The sequence below is a fragment of the Mixophyes fleayi genome, chromosome 2 (genome assembly GCF_038048845.1).
Source record: "Mixophyes fleayi isolate aMixFle1 chromosome 2, aMixFle1.hap1, whole genome shotgun sequence".
Taxonomy (NCBI): Eukaryota; Metazoa; Chordata; class Amphibia; order Anura; family Limnodynastidae; genus Mixophyes; species Mixophyes fleayi.
In genome coordinates, this window is record NC_134403.1 from 263,678,379 (window position 1) to 263,699,042 (window position 20,664).

The following is a 20,664-nucleotide window of genomic DNA, read 5'->3' on the forward strand; positions in this document are numbered from 1 at the left end:
GATTCGCCTTCACCAGCAGGAACAGCAGCAGCAAGAGTCATACAGCTGACAATCTGTTACAAAAACTAAGGGATGTCATTGCAACATGGCTTATCCCGCTTGGACACTCCTCAAGATATGTAATTTCTGATAATGCCACCAATATTGTGAGAGCATTACAGCTGGGTGAATTCCATCACATTCCCTGTTCTGCTCACACAATAAACTTGGTGGTGCAGAGCTTTTTAAAATGACAGGGACGTGCAGGAGATGCTCCCTGTGGCCTGTAAAATATCTGGACATTTCAGGCATTCGGCAACAGTGTGTAGGCGATTGCAGCAGCTACAAGAGCAATTTAATTTGTCCTGCCACCAACTGAAGCAAGAGATGGTGACAAGGTGGAATTCCACCCTGTATATGCTTCTGCGGATGGAGGAACAGCAAAAAGCCATCCACGCTTACTCCACAAGCCATGACATTGGGAAAGGAGAGGGGATGTATTTTAGCCAAGCGCAGTGGAGAAAACTTTCAGTGTTGTGCAAGGTGCTGAAACCATTCAAAGTAGTCACCTGTGAAGTGAGTTCAGACACTGCTAGCTTGAATCAAGTGATTCCCTTAATTAGACTTTTGGAAAAGCAGCTTGAGAAACTGAAGGAGGAGATTAAACAAAGCAATTACACCAAGTATGTCAGACCTGTAAATCAAGTATTTTATTTGCTTCACCAGGATCCAAGAGCTATCAAAATCTTGAAATCGGATCACTATATGTTGGCGACTGTGCTTGATCCTCGGTTTAAGAGCTATGTCTTTTCTTTGTTTCCAACTGACCTAGATCTGAAGAGATGCAAGGAGCTCCTGGTGAGCAAGATGACAGCTCAAGTGTTAAGTGCCAGGACGGCGTCTCCTCCTTCAGCTTCTCACTCAACTGCTACTAGGAAACAACTTAGCTTTCCCTAGAGACCCAGGGATGATGCATATGACCCAGCACCAAATTTTGACATCTGGTCTGGTCTAAAAGAATTGACCAAAAAACGTGACACCTCTGCCGTAACTCCACCTGATCCTACTATCAGCATCCAAAGGATGGTGGAGGATTACTTTAACGACAGCATAGAAATAGACACATCAGACAGTCCCTTTACATACTGGGTGGAAAAAAAGGGAATTTGGAGACCCATGTACCAACTCGCTTTGCACTGCCTAAGCTGCCCACCCTCCAGTGTGTACTCGGAAAGAGTTATCAGAAAAGCCGGGAACCTTGTCAGCGATCGGAGTAGGAGGCTACTTCCTCAAAATGTGGGAAAGATGATGTTCATAAAAATGAACTTCAATTCCCACAAGGAAGGCCTTTCCCGCCAATTACCACAAAATACTGAGACTTCTGTAATAGTGGATTCCAGCGGTGATGAATTAATAATGTGTGAGGATGATGCACACACTGATGAGGGTGAGGATGAGGCAGAGGATGATGACAACAACATCTTGCCACAGTAGAGTTCATTAACAGCACTGTTACCTTAGGTGCCTTAAGCCCATTGTTACCTTGTTTTGTGGGGACCCAAAACAAACCAAGCACTTCAGCCACAAGGAGTGTCACTTTTGTGGCTGAAGTGCTTGCTTTGCTAAAGTGTGCATGTCCTTTTTAAGATCCACCAGAAGGTTAGGTGGGAGGGCCCAAAGACAATTCCATCTTGCACAACTTTTCTTTTCTGCCACTGCTGTCTGCCAATGTGTCCTAGATATGCTAGGAACTGCCTTGTGTTTGAGTCATTGCTCTGTCGCTTAGCATACAGCCAGGTTGCTGCAGTATTTTTCCGAAAGTGTATGAAAATAATATTGTGACCTGTGAGGTGGTCAAAATTGACTGCAAATGACTTGAAATTAGGGTTATTGAGGTTAATAATAATGTAGGAACAAAAAAAGAACAAAATTATGTGATTTTAGCATATTTAGCTATTTTTCTAAAACAAATACAGATCCAAAACCAAAACCAAAACATATGAGGGTGGTTTTGTCAAAACCAAAACATGAATCTAATCCAGATCCAAAACCAGTTCGCTGGGATCAGTGAGCATCTCTAATTCACATTTAAGAAATAGCAATCCTTCTTCCCAAACTCAGCCTCACATTCAATTACTAGAGCTCAAATCACTCCTACATTAAATTAATCATTCCACTTTACATTAATAAATCTACACCAACCTCACTGTTAAATTAAATTGCCCCACCATGACCCCATAAACAAAATAGCACCCTTTAATTAGCCACCACCTACCTCACACACATTACCACTGTGCCATTTCAATTACATTTCCACAAGCCCCCTCTGCCATCACAATCAATTGCCACAAGCCCCCTTTGCCATCAAAATTACATTGCCACAAGCCCCCTTTGCCATCACAATTACATTTCCACATGAGCCCTGTGCCATCACACACACTACATTGCCACAAGCCCCTTGTGCCATCACACACACATTACACTGCCACAAGCCCTCTTGTCAACACACACAAACACACTCACACACAATTGACATCAGCCCCCACCCCCCCCCCTGCCATCACACTTACCTTTCAGTCTCTTCCAGCCGCGTTTTATTCTCTGCTCACATGGGACGGCAGCTGTTACATAGTGCGCGTCCAGTGTGATGTCTACTTGTACTCCGGTAGGCTGCACATAGGGGACGGGTCCGCAGCCACTAGAAGTAATGTGGCTGGATCCGGGGAAGAGGACCAGCTACCTTCTTTGTTTTTTTAAAAAAAAAAAAAATAGTATGAAAAAAATAAATTGTGAGGCGCCACAGGCAGGACAGGTGATTCTAGACACTAGGACCCCCCTCCACCCTGGGTGTGCGCCTATAGCACTGCAAAAAGGAAGTTGGGGGACTGCTTTAGAATCCTATAATATATATACACACATATATATATATATATATATTGTAACAAAAGGGAGGCATTTAGCTGACCAGATGCAGAGAAAGCATGCAAGCATAGTAAAACATTGGTGCAGTTATACACTTAGATTGATGATAAACCAGGTAAAGATTTATGTGTGACAAACCAGGGCCATCTCTTCCATTGGGCAGGTGCCCGGGGGCCCGTCTGAGGCAGCGCTGAAAAAAAAAACCTGCAAAAAAAGAAAAAGAAAAAGAAAATACTTGCCTTGCGGTCACGTCACCTGGCGATCCAGCTCCCTCCCTGGTCCCCTCTTTCCTGCTGTGCCCGCAGTGAATGTTGGACGTGACGTATATATATTTAGGGGCCCTGATGCACTGCATTGCCCGGGTGCAAAAATGTAGTTAAGGTGGCCCTGTGACAAACAATAGTTTAAGTTTGGTTAACTCACATGGTTTGAAAATTCCTTCCTCATAGCAAACAAACAGGGTGTGTCTGTGCAAACAGAACCATTAATGGGAGTTTCCTCTTAAAGGAAAGGTGGGTGTGTCACCTGCCCATCAAGCTAGGGCTGGGGAGGAGTATCATGTATAAAAGCTTGCTTGTATCAATTGTTCAGTGAGACCAACGCCGGGGAAGCTGGCTGGTCTTTAGAGAGCTGGTCTTTGTCTAGCTAGTGTTTAGGGTCTCCAGAATCGGTGTGAAAACTGTATGGTGTGAAAACATTTACCATCTCTGTGAAACTCGTTTGTATCACGACTTCTCCCTGGCATTGGACTCCTGCTTTGTTCCTATGTTTTGCTCTTGTGACTCAGACCCCAGCTTTGTTTGGACCTTGTTCCTGCTCACTCCCCACAATATTGTGAACCTCCTGGTTTCAGACCTGTGGCTAGCTTGTATTTCTCATGGATCATACATTTTCTCGCGCCTCCTAGTTAACCTGGTTATCCTGACGCTTCTGTATCTGCATTGCAACCATTGGGTATCCAACATCTGCGGTTTCCAAGATAAACAAAGTATCCGGATTTCCTTTGATTGTGCAGAGCTGCACAATATCTACTTCATTCAGCCGTTATTGACAGCACCTAGTTATACCTGTGATATGTTTTCAGTGATATTCTGTTTTCACTACCACAACTGTCCATAATATTCATACAGGAAATCATTAACAGCTGCATGCTGTTACTCCCTTTTCTCTTTTAGGCTCCTCCCCTTTCTTTTCTCTCAGCAGCTTTTACTTAAAAGGGGGGTGCTCTCCTTTATTTTGCTCCCCCAAATCTTACTTAGAGAACAGTAGGGTTTGTCTCCATGTGGCAACCGCAGTGCACCCACTCTCAGGCAGTGTTGGGTGAGCACAGGACCTCCTCCTCACTGTCCCGGGTACTCGGTCTCTTGATCTTTCTCTCCGCAATTTCACCTCCTTCTCCTTTAGCTTTGTAGCAGGCTTGTGTGACTTGTCCGCATAGTAACCAGCTTTAATCAATCTCTTAACAGAGCCCCTGGCTACACTCTTTGTGAGGCCCACGCCTTAGCACCTAACTCGCTCCCACTGGTGATCCCCATCTGCAGTCATCAGGGGGTGTGGCTAACTATAACGCTGCAATGGGCAATACATAAGACATATATTCACATTAAATCTGTACTTAAATATACAATATTATACCATTATAAATTAACATGTCATAAAGCATAACAAATATTTTCCCATCAAGAAATAGATTCACATGGAAACTTAGGTGTCGTTTATAAAAATTATATAGATTTCAAAGAAGTATCCTAATTTTTATCAAATTGGTTATTTACAATAAACGGAGACTACTCTCTTTCTCTAGGAATCTTGTTTTTCTATTATGCACAGGGGCTATGATAACTATTTTAGGGCCACCGATATCTATTCCTAAGAAGTCTACTGGCAGACTCAGTAGGCAAATGCTCATCTAAAAAAAAAAAAAAAAAAAAAGGACCTTGTGTAAATTTAGTTTTATATATGAAAGCCATATATTATAGTTTATTTCATCAGAAATTATAGTTGAACATGCAATTCAAAAGTCAAAATTGTGAGTAAGCTTGACCATTTATTAATCCAAGGAAATTGTAAAGCAATCAAGGTTTTTAGAAAGGACCTTCAATGTGTGCCAGATGCATATTCTTTAAAGTCATGGTATTTACCGTGATTATTCATCAACGTCCTCGATGTCCACATTTTTTATTCTAAACAAATATAAGAGTAATATTCCAACACCGATACCTGCAAGTATTCCTACACAGCTGCCAACACCAAGCATGATGTACACTCGTTTTTTGAATATTGAATATCTCTGAACTTTGTCCTCTGTGACATTTGCAGCAAGTCCTTCTTGTTGTGCTGCCAAAGCTTCCAACTTCTGTTTGCTAATGAGGAACTTGTCATAGTTGAGATTAACAATGTTAGGAGAAATCACCTTAATACCATAATAAAGGCGTTTAACTAACTTCAGGTCATTTACCCTTTGTACATCACAGCGATAAGTTCCAGCATTTTTCTCCTGTATGTCTGGAAACACAATGGTGTAATTCCTGGCTTGCAGTGTTCGGAAGAGCATATCATCAGTGGTCACAATCCCATTAGCTATTTTCCAATAATAAAGCATGTTCTCAACGTTTGCTTCAAATTCAGAGCTTAAACAGTCAATGGTGAAATATTGTCCAACAGTAAGAGTGTAAGTATGCATACCGCACAGCCAGCCTGTGACACATTCCACCATCACATTCTCACAATCGTGCCGAGAGCCGGATTTCTCCACAGTGCACCGTCTTTCTGTCTTTCTGCCCAAACCACAAGTCACACTACATGTTGTGGACTCTACGACCATCTTGGCAGAAACACCTTTCAATTCGGCTGGTATTGTGATAGCTTTCAGTTCTTCCAATACTGAGTTTTCAGGCCTGGACAGCCCAAATAACATCAGAATGAAAGATAACAACGTCAACATCTCTTTTTTTTTCTAACTTCCACTCAGGTAATCACATACATTAATCATTGGGTGAGTCAATTAAATTTCTTGTGTTTGAAAAGTTGAGTCACCAGTTTATTATGTCACAATGGCAGAAAGAATGTGTAGAACAGATTACAAGGAAACCTCTTGTGCAGGGGACAGAGTAAAGTGAAGGTAAACAAGTACAATTAAACTATATTCATAACAACAATTTAATATATAAATAACTAGCTCCCTAATTTGTTTGGTGGAAAGGTCACAGCCCTCTTTATTGTTGAAGTTCTATAATAACATATCCTATCATAAATCAACTTGCATTAACCACACAACATAGGAGGAGTGATGTGGTTATCTGTGCTCCCTTTTTAAATAGTTTGTAGGGGGTAGCTGCCTAAAGGAGTAATATATAGGTGACCCCTATAACTTCAAAGATAGAAATGGAGTAAGACCTCCTTGGCACTATAAGGATCCAAATATAAATAATTACACACATCCTCTCCTATCCTAGATCTACAAATATAATAAAAGACTTAACTAGCAACAATACGGCAGAGCAGTATCTACACAGCCCAACTCCTTGGGCACTTAAACAAAACTGATGTTTAGAGGGGAGGAGTCTGCAGCAGCAAGTTTAGATGTTAGTTATTTAAATGCCAACTCCATGTTCCCTCATACAACCCCATGGTAGCAGTGTCCCCCAGAGTGGATGAAGGAGAAAAATTGTTTATTCTATTTTAATTTACTGATAAGAATTAAAACATGAATACAAGCATGTACATATATCAGTCTAAAAACAACCAGTGTTACAAGCGTAATTAATGAACAAGTATATTTCCTGTTATCTTAATTGTGCTTATCTGGGAATCAACACATTTGATTCTTGCATATCAAATTTGGGCTTTCTTACATCCAATTCTTAAATCTGATGGATACATTTAAAAATACTAGTCTCACAATATAATATTGATTTTCAGAAACCAGTCGTTCTATATTTAATATCTCACCTTCCACTTGAAATAAATAAGTCTTAGGGGTAAATGTATTAATGTCCGGATTCTTCAACTCCGGCGTGTTCAGCGATTAAATTTAAAGCGGCGCTGCATTGTAAAGGGAAGTTTCCCTTTACAATGCAGCGCCGCTTTAAATTTAATCGCCGAAGACGCTGAACACGCCGGAGTTGAAGAATCCGGACACTAATACATTTACCCCTTAGTCTCTATAGAAAATTCCCTTTGAGTTCCTCTTGTAAGGTTTCCTTGATCTGTTTTTAGGAACACCCAGTCCCACAAATATTCAAAGAGCCTTCACTGATATATTCACATATCTTGTGGAGGCGGTGAATAGTGAATGATATAGTCCGTCAGATCCGTAGAAAAGTAGAGAATAGTGCAAGTCAGTGGTGTGTAGTCACCCTTCAGTGGCTGTAATATAGTGAATTCCAACAGTAACTAGTAAATAGTTGGCGGTTAACTTGTAATATACTCATTGCTTTTCTAATATATTTGTTCCTAGTGTAAAATATCTGACGCGTTTTGGTTCGGCAGATCAAACTTTTTCAAATCTGTATTTCCCACATTCAGCCAATTTAAACAGCAAAAAAACAAAATAATTCAGGCTCAGTATGGACACTATTATTACTTAAAAATAATGATCAAAACCGTAATAAAATTAAAATAATAATATTGATATCTTCCGAACAGAAAAAAGGCTGCTGTAGAAATAAACACTAAACAACAGCGCTCTAGACTCCGTTCATAATAAATCAAAAGCAAAGGGCAGAAAAACTAAAAAAAAATAAAAATATTACATTTAATTAGGTTCAAATAACTATTTTATAGGATGCTCTAAACAAAAAAGATTAACATAACATAAAAACAGATAAAAAAAAAACCTACTATATCAAATGCACAAGTATCTCATAATAATGAGTATGATCAGATAATCAAAAGAACCAGGAGCGTCCTCCTGCACAAAAATAAAACGTTAAAAATTTAAACTGGTCTCTAGGAGCAGCAAATTGCCCTCCTTAATGAATTGTTAGCAGACTTGTTAATTATTTTAAAAAGCTTACAAGCCAGTCTTACAAAATATTGTTTTATTGATTTTAGATTTTCCTCCCAACAACTACTGAAATCACCCAAAAACGCTTTTTGCTTATCTGGATTTTCCAGAAGTCATTGACCTTCAAATTTTTCACCCAACTGAATTTGCCCTCATTAAACAGCCAACATATTTTACGCATACAAGGATAAAAAAAAGGGCCAGGTTTATTTTGGACAGACTATACACAACCACTCAAATTTAAATTTACCTTGGGTGCAATGATTAGGATCACCCATGACATTTCCCTTATATTCTTGTGCACTAACATTTATGTGTCTAGACATTGCACCATAAGAAAATCAGACAATCGCCAAAATTTTTATATGCCAATCAGTTCTAGATGGCTGCATAGAATACCTCAGAACATACACTGTACCTCAATTACACAGGTGCTGTTCCATACATATTTCAAGCATTTTGAATGCTTCAAACACACTGAATACTATTGATGCAACTTGTGTGTTGATGTGCGAGTGCAGTGTGGTTTTCAAGACCCACAAATATTGCATTAATCATCTGCTCAGATGTGCTGTGCTTTTCCATTCATTCTAAATGTTTTAATGTTTAGATTAGAGATGGGCGGGTCCGGTTCTCCGAGAACCGAACCCACCCGAACTTTGGGTATCCGAGTACCGAGCTGAGCAGCTCGGTACTCTCCCGCCCATTCCGAATCCAAATCGAGGCCGAACGTCATTGTGACGTCGTCGGATCTCGGGACTCGGTTCTCGCGATACTTCAACTTTATAAATACACGCCTCCACAGCAATCCATCGCCATTTGACAGAGGGAGAGAGCAGGGTGTAGTCATAGGCTAATTAGAGCAGGGACAGAGAATACCATATTGTTCTTGCAATTGCTCTAACCAAAATCGCTAGTGCAGAGAGGAGGATAGAGGTTTATTATTTTTTCTTCATATTTGGCACTCCCCAGCGCTTTTGGGGTGTCCCCCATAATTGTGCATTAATATTTCTGGCTGTCAAAAGTCATATCTGTCAGCAGTATCTACTAAATAATTTGTAGCACACCTCAGTGTTTTTGGGGTGTCCTCCCTAATTGTGCATTAATATTTCTGGCTGTCAAAAGTCATATCTGTCAGCAGTATCTACTCAATAATTTTTAGCACTCCTCAGTGTTTTTGGGGTGTCCTCCCTAATTGTGCATTAATATTTCTGGCTGTCAAAAGTCATATCTGTCAGCAGTATCTACTCAATAATTTTTAGCACTCCTCAGTGTTTTTGGGGTGTCCTCCCTAATTGTGCATTAATATTTCTGGCTGTCAAAAGTCATATCTGTCAGCAGTATCTACTCAATAATTTTTAGCACTCCTCAGTGTTTTTGGGGTGTCCTCCCTAATTGTGCATTAATATTTCTGGCTGTCAAAAGTCATATCTGTCAGCAGTATCTACTCAATAATTTTTAGCACTCCTCAGTGTTTTTGGGGTGTCCTCCCTAATTGTGCATTAATATTTCTGGCTGTCAAAAGTCATATCTGTCAGCAGTATCTACTCAATAATTTTTAGCACTCCTCAGTGTTTTTGGGGTGTCCTCCCTAATTGTGCATTAATATTTCTGGCTGTCAAAAGTCATATCTGTCAGCAGTATCTACTCAATAATTTTTAGCACTCCTCAGTGTTTTTGGGGTGTCCTCCCTAATTGTGCATTAATATTTCTGGCTGTCAAAAGTCATATCTGTCAGCAGTATCTACTCAATAATTTTTAGCACTCCTCAGTGTTTTTGGGGTGTCCTCCCTAATTGTGCATTAATATTTCTGGCTGTCAAAAGTCATATCTGTCAGCAGTATCTACTCAATAATTTTTAGCACTCCTCAGTGTTTTTGGGGTGTCCTCCCTAATTGTGCATTAATATTTCTGGCTGTCAAAAGTCATATCTGTCAGCAGTATCTACTCAATAATTTTTAGCACTCCTCAGTGTTTTTGGGGTGTCCTCCCTAATTGTGCATTAATATTTCTGGCTGTCAAAAGTCATATCTGTCAGCAGTATCTACTCAATAATTTTTAGCACTCCTCAGTGTTTTTGGGGTGTCCTCCCTAATTGTGCATTAATATTTCTGGCTGTCAAAAGTCATATCTGTCAGCAGTATCTACTCAATAATTTTTAGCACTCCTCAGTGTTTTTGGGGTGTCCTCCCTAATTGTGCATTAATATTTCTGGCTGTCAAAAGTCATATCTGTCAGCAGTATCTACTCAATAATTTTTAGCACTCCTCAGTGTTTTTGGGGTGTCCTCCCTAATTGTGCATTAATATTTCTGGCTGTCAAAAGTCATATCTGTCAGCAGTATCTACTCAATAATTTTTAGCACTCCTCAGTGTTTTTGGGGTGTCCTCCCTAATTGTGCATTAATATTTCTGGCTGTCAAAAGTCATATCTGTCAGCAGTATCTACTCAATAATTTTTAGCACTCCTCAGTGTTTTTGGGGTGTCCTCCCTAATTGTGCATTAATATTTCTGGCTGTCAAAAGTCATATCTGTCAGCAGTATCTACTCAATAATTTTTAGCACTCCTCAGTGGTTTGCGCTCAGAATGGATTCAAAGCAGTCCACATATGATCTAAATGAGCAACCAGGTTCTGTCACCAGTCCTGATGTTAGTGTTCCCAGTACGTCATCTGGCCAAGGCGATGTCAAACAACAGAGTGTTTTCAAATTAGTGCAAAAAACAAAAACCAAAAAAAAATTTACTGTATTGAAGCGAAAAAGAAGTGTAACTGAGCAAAAGTTAAGCGACGATAAAAAAAAAATTGCAAGCATGCCATTCTACACACGCAGTGGCAAAGAGAGAATGAGGCCTTCACCTTTGGCTATTAGTGGCAGATCCCAAAAAGTTACCCAGGCTACAATTGGTGCACTACTGTTACGCGTCAAAGCTGAGCTGCAAGATACCAGTGAGGCATTACAGGAGAATATTTGCTCTGATTCACAAATGACAACAATCCCTGTGGAGAGTCCATCCAACAGTGGGATGTCTAATCGTGAGCATTCTGCTGATGTGTGCCTTAATAGCCCGAGTGTAGCCGGTGATACCCAAATTGAGGATGCCACTTTGGAATTAGAAGAGGATGAGGGGGAGATTTGTGTAGGCGACGAGGGCGCTAATGAGGATGTTGATGAGGATGAGGTTGTTTGTGTAAGTCCTGCACCAGTGGCAGCAGTTCTGGCACGTGACAAGAAAAAGGCCATTGTCATGCCTGGGCATAAAACAAAAAAATCCACTTCTTATGTGTGGAATTATTTCTACCCAAATCCAGACAACAATTGTATAGCCATTTGTAGTGTATGTGAAGCCACAGTCAGTCGAGGGAGGGACCTTAACCATCTTGGAACCTCGTCTATGTTACGCCATTTAACGAGAGTTCATGGCAAAGTGTTGGGAAAAGCTGAAAGTTCTTCCCAAAAGAATACAAGCACTCCCTCATCAGCTAAGACCCTCCGCTCACCGACATACCGACGGCTACAAAATACACCCACCACACCATCCTCATCAATATCCTCAGTAGCGCTCGGAGTTAGCCCGGCATCCCACTTAAGGCTGGATGACTCCGGCACTATTATTGATTCCTCTGAAGAAAGCGTTAGTCCTGCTGCTGCTGTTGCTGCTGCTGGGGGTGAATCGTCATCCCAGAGGCAGGTGAATAAAATGAGCAGTCCTACATTTCAGCAATTAACTGTGAAACAATCATTTGCGAAGGGAAGCAAATATGACAGCAGTCACCCAGTCGCCAAGCGAATCACAGACGCCATGGCTGCAATGTTAGTGTTAGATCTGCGTCCAATCTCCACAATAAACGCAGCTGGTTTTTCACAGTTAATTGAGGTTTTGTGTCCGCGTTACAGAATTCCATCGCGACACCATTTCTCCCGTAAAGCTATTCCACAACTATACCAAAAAGTGTGTAAAAATGTAGAGATTGCGCTGAAAAATGCCATTCTGCCCACTGTTCACTTAACCACAGATATGTGGACAAGTGGAAGTGGCCAAACCAAAGACTATATGACTGTGACAGCCCACTGGGTTGGTCATTCACCTTCACCAGCAGGAACAGCAGCAGCATGTACACCACTACGTAACATTTGTCACAGGCAGGCCACTCTTTGTATCACCGGCTTCACTAACAGGCATACGGCTGACAATTTGTTACGCAAACTGAGAGATGTGATTGATGCATGGCTTATACCACTCGGACTCTCCCCAGGGTATGTCATTTCAGATAACGCCAACAATATAGTGCGAGCATTACAGCTGGGTGATTTCCAACATATTCCCTGTTTTGCTCACACCATCAACTTGGTGGTGCAGAGCTTCCTACGAAATAACCGTGAGGTGCAGGAGATGCTTTCGGTGGCCCGTAAAATTTCAGGCCATTTCAGGCATTCAGCCACAGCATGTAGGAGATTACAGCAGCTCCAAGAGCAGTTTAACTTGCCCTGCCACCAACTTAAGCAAGAGGTGGTAACTCGGTGGAATTCCACCCTGTACATGCTTCAGAGGATGGAGGAACAGCGCAAAGCCATCCAAGCATATTGCACAAGTCATGACATTGGGAAAGGAGGGGGGATGTATTTCACTCTTGCACAGTGGGGAATCCTTTCAGTGCTGTGCAAGGTGCTGAAACCATTTGAAGTTGTGACATGTGAGGTCAGTGCAGACTCTGCTAGTTTGAGCCAAGTCATTCCTTTAATTAGACTATTGGAAAAGCAGCTTGAGAAAATGAAGGAGGAGCTGAAAGCAAGCAATTCAGCAAAGTATGTTGGCCTTGTCGATCAAGTACTTAATTCGCTTCACAATGATCCTCGAGTTATTAAGATCTTGAACTCGGATCAGTACGTTTTGGCCACTGTGCTTGATCCAAGGTTTAAAACCTACATTGAGTCTTTACTTGTAAATGAGCGAGATGTGAACTTTTGCAAGGAGCTATTGCTCAGCAAGTTGGCCGCTGAACTGGGCCTCGGCTTGACGACGTGTCCTCCTTCACTTTCTCAAGCTGTTGCTCGTAAAAAATTAAATTTCCAAAAAAGAAGCAGGGAAGACACAGGGGGCAGACGAGAACAATTTAACATCTGGGCTGGTTTGAAGGATTTTTCAAAAAAATGTGTCACTTTGCCCATAAGTCCATCCAATATGAGTATAAACATGCAAAGGATGGTGGAGGATTACTTTCAAGAGGTAGTTGATATGGAAATGTCAGACAGTCCCTTTCCTTACTGGGAAGAAAAGCAGGCCATTTGGAAACCCATGTACAAACTTGCTTTGCAATACCTAAGCTGCCCACCCTCCAGTGTGTACTCTGAACGAGTGTTCAGCACAGCAGGGAACTTAGTCAGTGATCGCCGTAGAAGGTTACTTCCCAAAAATGTGGAGAAAATGATGTTTATAAAAATGAACTACATCTTCCACGAGGAAGGCCTTCACCATCCAAGACATCCAAGCACTGACTGTTCTCTAATGGCGGATTCAAGCGGCGATGAATTGATAGTCTGTGATGATGACGTACACACTGATGAGGGTGAGGATGAAGCTGAAGATGATGCCGATAACATCTTTTTAAAACTTTCTATGTAAGTGTAGGGTGCAATCTACCCCCAAAGAGGAAAGGGACTTGTGGCATTTCCATATCACATACCATCTTGAAAGGCTGCTGTTAGGGCAATTTATCCTTAAGGGTAGGGTGTCATAGACAGAGTGACCCTAAACTGGCTTTGTCCATTTTTCATAATATTGTACAGTCTATAATGGCTGAATTTTTTAGTATTTTATACAAGTGGAGGGGGGCCTAGAGAGACAGAAACCAAACTGGCTTTCTCCATGTCAATTAATATTGTACAGTCTATAATGGCTGAATTTTTTGGTATTTTATACAAGTGGAGGGGGGCCTAGAGAGACAGAGTGACCCCAAACTGTCTTTCTCCATGTCAATTAATATTGTACAGTCTATAATGGCTGAATTTTTTAGTATTTTATACAAGTGGAGGGGGGCCTAGAGAGACAGAAACCAAACTGGCTTTCTCCATGTCAATTAATATTGTACAGTCTATAATGGCTGAATTTTTTGGTATTTTATACAAGTGGAGGGGGGCCTAGAGAGACAGAGTGACCCCAAACTGTCTTTCTCCATGTCAATTAATATTGTACAGTCTATAATGGCTGAATTTTTTAGTATTTTATACAAGTGGAGGGGGGCCTAGAGAGACAGAAACCAAACTGGCTTTCTCCATGTCAATTAATATTGTACAGTCTATAATGGCTGAATTTTTTGGTATTTTATACAAGTGGAGGGGGGCCTAGAGAGACAGAGTGACCCCAAACTGTCTTTCTCCATGTCAATTAATATTGTACAGTCTATAATGGCTGAATTTTTTAGTATTTTATACAAGTGGAGGGGGGCCTAGAGAGACAGAAACCAAACTGGCTTTCTCCATGTCAATTAATATTGTACAGTCTATAATGGCTGAATTTTTTGGTATTTTATACAAGTGGAGGGGGGCCTAGAGAGACAGAGTGACCCCAAACTGTCTTTCTCCATGTCAATTAATATTGTACAGTCTATAATGGCTGAATTTTTTAGTATTTTATACAAGTGGAGGGGGGCCTAGAGAGACAGAAACCAAACTGGCTTTCTCCATGTCAATTAATATTGTACAGTCTATAATGGCTGAATTTTTTGCTATTTTATACAAGTGGAGGGGGGCCTTGAGAGACAGAAACCAAACTGGCTTTTTCCATTTCTTTACATATTTAACTATAAGTGTAGGGTGTAATATACATTCAAAGACGATGGCTGCATTGCCAATATGCATAGATGGAGAGGAAGACAATCTGTTTTGTGTGTAGAATAGGCCTACCAACGAAGAATTAAACTGTTTTTTTGGATGATTTATTACCTCAACAATTAGATTACTTGTCTCTAAAACAGTTGGAGCACTAAATTGGGTTAATTTAGGCCCAAAAACATGGATTTTCCCAAAAAATAGCAAAACAAAACCAAACAAAACCAAAACCAAAACCAAAACACGCAATGGCGGTTTTGCAAAACCAAAACCAAAACCAAAACACGACGGTAATCCAGATCCAAAACCGAATCCAAAACCAAAACACGGGGGTCAGTGACCATCTCTAGTTTAGATGTAAAGTGGTCAAAAATACAAGAAATCTCTACCACCCCCATGTCTCTAAAACCGGACAAACACTGGCTGGTTGAGTGACAAGATTACCATTCATTTGGCCACACACTAGGTAGCTAGTTTAGAAAAGAATATAACAATCATCTGGATCACTTCCATCTCCATTATGACTGTACTTTCCATCATGCCCAATAATGATTTAGAGATGATCCTTATCAGGCATTACTGTTTATTGTCCAAAATACTGTCCAAAATACCATAGCAGTTGCAATAAAGTAGCATATGTAGACACCTTAACACTTACTCCTGGACCAAACTACATTCTGAGTGTAATAGTATATAATGTAGGTCTTAGGCCATAGACCTGACCTAAATCCTAGAAAAAAATAAAGATCAATGCACATTTATTTTTACTGTTAACAACCTTCCTGATATGACCATAGTGTCAGTGCAATTTGTTGAGACAATAATGAAGCTCCTCCATTCCTTTTAAAGGATTCAGTTTCTCTTATCTGGTAGATACGGTCCTTCAGCCTTTTTTTCCCTCTTCAGATATGTCCTCCCTACCAAAATCCTGCTACCCTACCGGATGGGACTTTAATTTGGGACTGTATAGGCCACCATCTCCAGTTGTCAACACCACCCCCATTCCTGACCATTGTGATTAGTTGGTTGAACTAGGGTAGTTAAAATACAGCATGAAGATGCTTCTGAAAGGAGATTTTACATACCGTATTTCCCCATGTATAAGACGCACCTTTTTCCCCCAAATTTTGGGTCTAAAAAAAAAGGTGCGTCTTATACACTGCAAGTCTTACTTACCTCAATGAAGAAGTCGGCACCTGGATGCGAGAGCGTTTCCGCTGGCAGGAGCCATCCCTATGCGAGCTTTAACCCAGCGATTAAGAGGAGCAGTGGGGGTAACTTGCACTAGAGGCTCCAGTGATGAGGTGCTGACTCCGGGTGAACCGGAAGTCCCGCCGCGAAACTGGAAGTAGTGGGTCTGCCGGGCTGTTCCAGCTCCAGCCCCTGGTCTCCACCGGAAACAGGCCACAATTGCCGTGATAGGCGCTCTGAGAGGTAAGGTACTCAGCTAGGAGCCACCAGGGCCAGGGGGGACTCTCAGAAGGCGGGGGCACCCGGGAATCTGGAAATCGCCAGGAGGGCAGCATGCTCAGAGCATCAGATGGTGCGGGACGTCCAGCCAGCAGTGGGAGACCCCAGTCTCAGGAAGCTTTTTTTTTCATTTTGGGCCCCAAAATTAAGGTGCGTCTTATACATGGGTGCGTCTTATACTTGGGGAAATACGGTACTTACAAAAAAACCTGCAACTGGATATTTCACTAAACCAACTTTGCAATTTGAGTGTAGTGTAATCTGTCATATGATTTATTGGACAGTATATGGTATATGCATAATCTGATTGTTGGTTTCTATAGTTGTTTAAAGATCACCTAGCATCTACACACCCACACACTGAAGGAAGCAATGTTTTGAGAATAGTTCCATGACCATTAAAGAGCATGTCTACACAAGAAACAATTTCTAAACCTGTCCTATTGACAATAATTTTAAGCTTCTGGTGTCTATCTACTCCTTCAGAATTTAATTTGCAGCTTTTATGCCTACTATTGTGACCTTTTGAAGAGATATATTCCGAAGGCATAGTCTGAGTATGTGATCTAAATGCACTACTGATACTGGGAGCAGCATACTTTAAACATTCAATTTATATGGTCTTCATCTTGCAAGTGCATTTTTTATTTGTTCTCTAGTAAATGAAAAACACCTCTATTTTGGCTAGTCTTTTACTTCACTTAATCTGAGATTAGCTTGTGGCAATGGGTGTGGAGGTCTTTGAGAGCTTGAACAGTTGCAGCTGACACTACCTGGAATAAGGAGGACATTAGCTTGGATCCATTAATCTTAAATATGAGATATTTCATTCTAACTAGAGCTACAGACACAGGACACAAAATATAAGCAGTTAATGATTAAAATACCCCATTTTAAGTATTAACTACAATTACTCTTAATCTACCTTATAAATACAAGGAACAAAGTTTCAGGTGGACTTCAAGGTTTATCTGTATACAAACATACAAGACTGCAGTAACTACATAGAAACCGATCATAGGTCCAAATAGTTAATACCCAGCTTTTGTATACATTCAATAGATTGTTTTAGAAACATGCATTGGCCCTTTTCATGAATTATGTGTCACCCCCATACTAGAACGAAATACATGGAACAACACTGACAAAATGTAAACAAAACAAGGAAGTTTTATTTCCCCAGCTGCTGGTTTAGAACATATATCCATGGGATCAAAAATGAGTATATACAGCAAAATAAAACAACTAAAATACGGTTTTAAAAACACATGCCAGACAAATCGCAACCTCTTCTTTTTCTGAGGTGTATTAGAGAAGCCTGGATTGTCATGAAGCTGGCAAGATCAAATCTGCTCTGTATTGTCATACAATACTGTCTCCTGCAGAATATTCAGGAATGGGGTCCATTCTGAGATTGTGTTGATTCTCAGTTGCATGAAGAGCAGGAAATATCTACTAAGGATGCTTCCTGACAAGAACATTACTGTAACAGGAAAATAATGTTATAAAAATAGAACTAACATTTTCCTTCTGGTGACAAAATCAAGGGATGTGATTTTAATGCAAAAAAAACTGTAAGTTATTCTTATCTCCGAAAAATGCCACAAAAAGCTGAAAGTATGTCTGCTATTAACAAGCAAAGCAAGTACAAAAAAACCCCCACACATTCAGCACAAAGGCATAATATTTCCAGAGAAGAATGTCCTGTATGTTGTCCTGGATTGAACCATATCAAACAATGTCCTTCGGAAACCCCATGATGGTTAATGAGAGCAGGGCCAAGATAGACTGACTGCTCACAGGAGCTCGGAAATTGCACCCCCACCTGAAAAATAAATAACAGAGGTATAAATTTAAAGGAAAGCAAAGTCAAAACACTGTAGCAGGAGATATGAAGCAGCAAAGCATAATAGCAACTAGAACGGACTAGTTAATCACACACACTAAATGTGAATATAAATGTAAAGGGTGTAGTGGTAACTAGTGTAAATGGTGCTATTCACAGACCAAATGATTCATGTAACTAAAACGGGTGTCACATAGGCCAATCCTGAATAAGCCTAATCTTGATTAATCTTGGAAGCTAAGCAGGATCGGGTCCAGTCAATATTTGGATGGGAGACCATCTGGATAGAGATGTGGTTGATTTATCAATATAAGAAGACAGAGGATACAAGAGAAGAAAGTATGGAAAGACCCATCATTGAAGTTGATTGTCATCTGCCTGTTGATATAAGCATAACACCTAGGGGGGAATCATAACACACCTATCCTTTCAGCATATATGACACGGGAGTGCTTTAAAGATGTTATGGAAATATTTTGATTCACTTCATTATTATATATATATATATATATATATATATATATATATGTTACATGTGTCTATGGGGAATTTTCCTATGTGTTTTTCTGACTGATTTAGTTTACACCTTGTATGACAAATTACTGAGCACCATTGTATAAACCATTGTAGGTTTGAATTGTTTTAGTGGTATTGTGGTATTCCATTCAGTTTGCTCAAGGCTGCAGTGGTTGTTGAAGCGCCCTAGATTTAATTTTGTTTTGCGATCCTGCCACTTGACCCAAAACACAAGAATCAACATTTGGTTAAATTGCTTTTATATCTATATGGTTTCAATAAAACCCTTAATTATACAAAAATGATGCAAAATCAAAGTCTAGGCTAACAAACTTTAGATATCAAGGTAAGGAAGAACATTTTTCAATACAATAGCACATTATATACCGGTTAAGAGAGTAATTTTAACCTGTTTGTTAACGAATTACACATGTACAATATAGACATTTAATATACATGTAATGATGTTTTATGTATTTTAATTTATGCACAACAGTGTCATTGTAGCCAAGCTGAATTTTAATACTTTTTATAAAAACCCTTCTATAACACTATACTAACTTATATTTCATGTTTTTTTTTCTTTCAATTTACATTATTTTATTTATTCAAGTATATGAACCAGTTTCTTTTGATTCTATAGTCTAATTATACGGCAAGCCTTAGTTTTTACATGTAAGCTCCAGGGCAGAAGAGACCTGTACCAGCACCGCTGGAACTATGTAAAGTGAATGTAATATAAGCAGCTCTAATAGATCCAGCTTATAAAGAATCAAAAATAAATAAAATACACAGCTTACATGTACAGACATGTCACTGCTTTAAATAAATAATAAAAATAAATAAATAACCCAAAACCTTTTTTGAACAAAACAGTATATAAACTGGCCTGTGGTACAGGAATGGTCTCTTTGCACACAGATATCAGTTTTGACGGCTGTTCCTGGATCCAGGGTGCGCAGCGTATGTATTGGTTGTAATTTGTAACATTCTTGTTGTATTTTGCGACTTATTGCTATTAAATCTCTTTTGTGCTTTGGAACCACATTGATCGCAATGGGCAATATTTATTGTTGACGGTAGATACGGACATAATACCATACACGCAGCAGTCAAGTACAAGGGGCTCTACACATCTCAATGCAAAGAAACCAAAAGTTTTTCACCCCAAAAAGGCGCCTGTACCAGGAGTGTACAACATTATCATCCCAAAAACAAGTCTGAGCACTTAGGATTTGAGCCTGCCCAGGGCTTCCCTTTTGAAGTGTGCAAAGGGCACATTCCATGTAGGAACACAAAGTGCCCATCCTATCTCCACCTAACCACTGACCAGATTTCAGGACAGCATAAAGAGAAAGACATGTTTCCTTTCTTCCTGTAACCTCACTAGTTATAAAGCAGTTTCGAGCACAAGTTATGACTATCACTATATTTTAATATGCCCAAGACAAACTAGACTAATTGGGTACATCAGCAGAAATGTAACAATCATACTGAAAGTGGCATGCAAATTATACATTTTTTTTCTTTTACATTGACATACTATTATTACACCTTCTCAAAAGACTAATTTGTCTCATTGTAATCAATTACTCTTGACTCTTGCCCCTTGGTAGGCTCAGAAATTTTAAAAGAGCAATCACCCCATGGGAACAAGGTTTGTCTCTTCTAAATCCAGTTTATGGTCCAGATTTGCAGCTTTTGTAACATTGGAAAGGGTCAGTAATGAAAACGGCATATGGTCTTTCCAATATCAGTGTCAAGCTATCTACTACAATTGGGACGGTTATGTTGCAAAATAAAATGGCACTGGAATTTCTGGCTAGCAGAGAAGGACCCTACAAAGTCAAAAGATGAGGAATATATTAGCTCCATCCCTGATAATTGAAAGAAAATTTTAGTCATGTTGAATGCATTGTAAAAGTTACTGCAGCATTACATCAAAGAAATCATTGGAGTCTAATTTGCTTGCTTTGAATCCTTAGGTTCTTAATTATTATGATTTTTCAGTATACGGTTGCATTATTAAGTTGGTGATTGCCTTTTTAAAGAGTTGCTCAAATATGACAATAGTATCAAATCAAGATGTATCTTA

The 20,664-nt window shown here is 39.9% G+C and overlaps 2 protein-coding genes across 9 annotated transcripts in view; both read right to left on the reverse strand.

The window, feature by feature from the left end:
- Positions 1–5,047: 5,047 nt before the first annotated feature.
- Positions 5,048–5,845, reverse strand: LOC142139919 (transmembrane protein 81-like). The gene has a single exon (XM_075197783.1). It carries the CDS (start codon positions 5,843–5,845, stop codon positions 5,048–5,050), a length of 798 nt encoding a protein of 265 aa, XP_075053884.1.
- Positions 5,846–17,359: 11,514 nt separating this feature from the next.
- Positions 17,360–20,664, reverse strand: part of RBBP5 (RB binding protein 5, histone lysine methyltransferase complex subunit) — a 103,420-nt gene continuing 100,115 nt past the window's right edge. For all 8 annotated transcript variants that reach the window (XM_075196104.1, XM_075196103.1, XM_075196102.1 and 5 more), the window contains one exon: positions 17,360–18,032. In XM_075196104.1, coding sequence (XP_075052205.1) covers positions 18,004–18,032 — 29 coding nt within the window. In that variant the 3' untranslated portion in view covers positions 17,360–18,003. The remainder of the gene's footprint in view (positions 18,033–20,664) is intronic.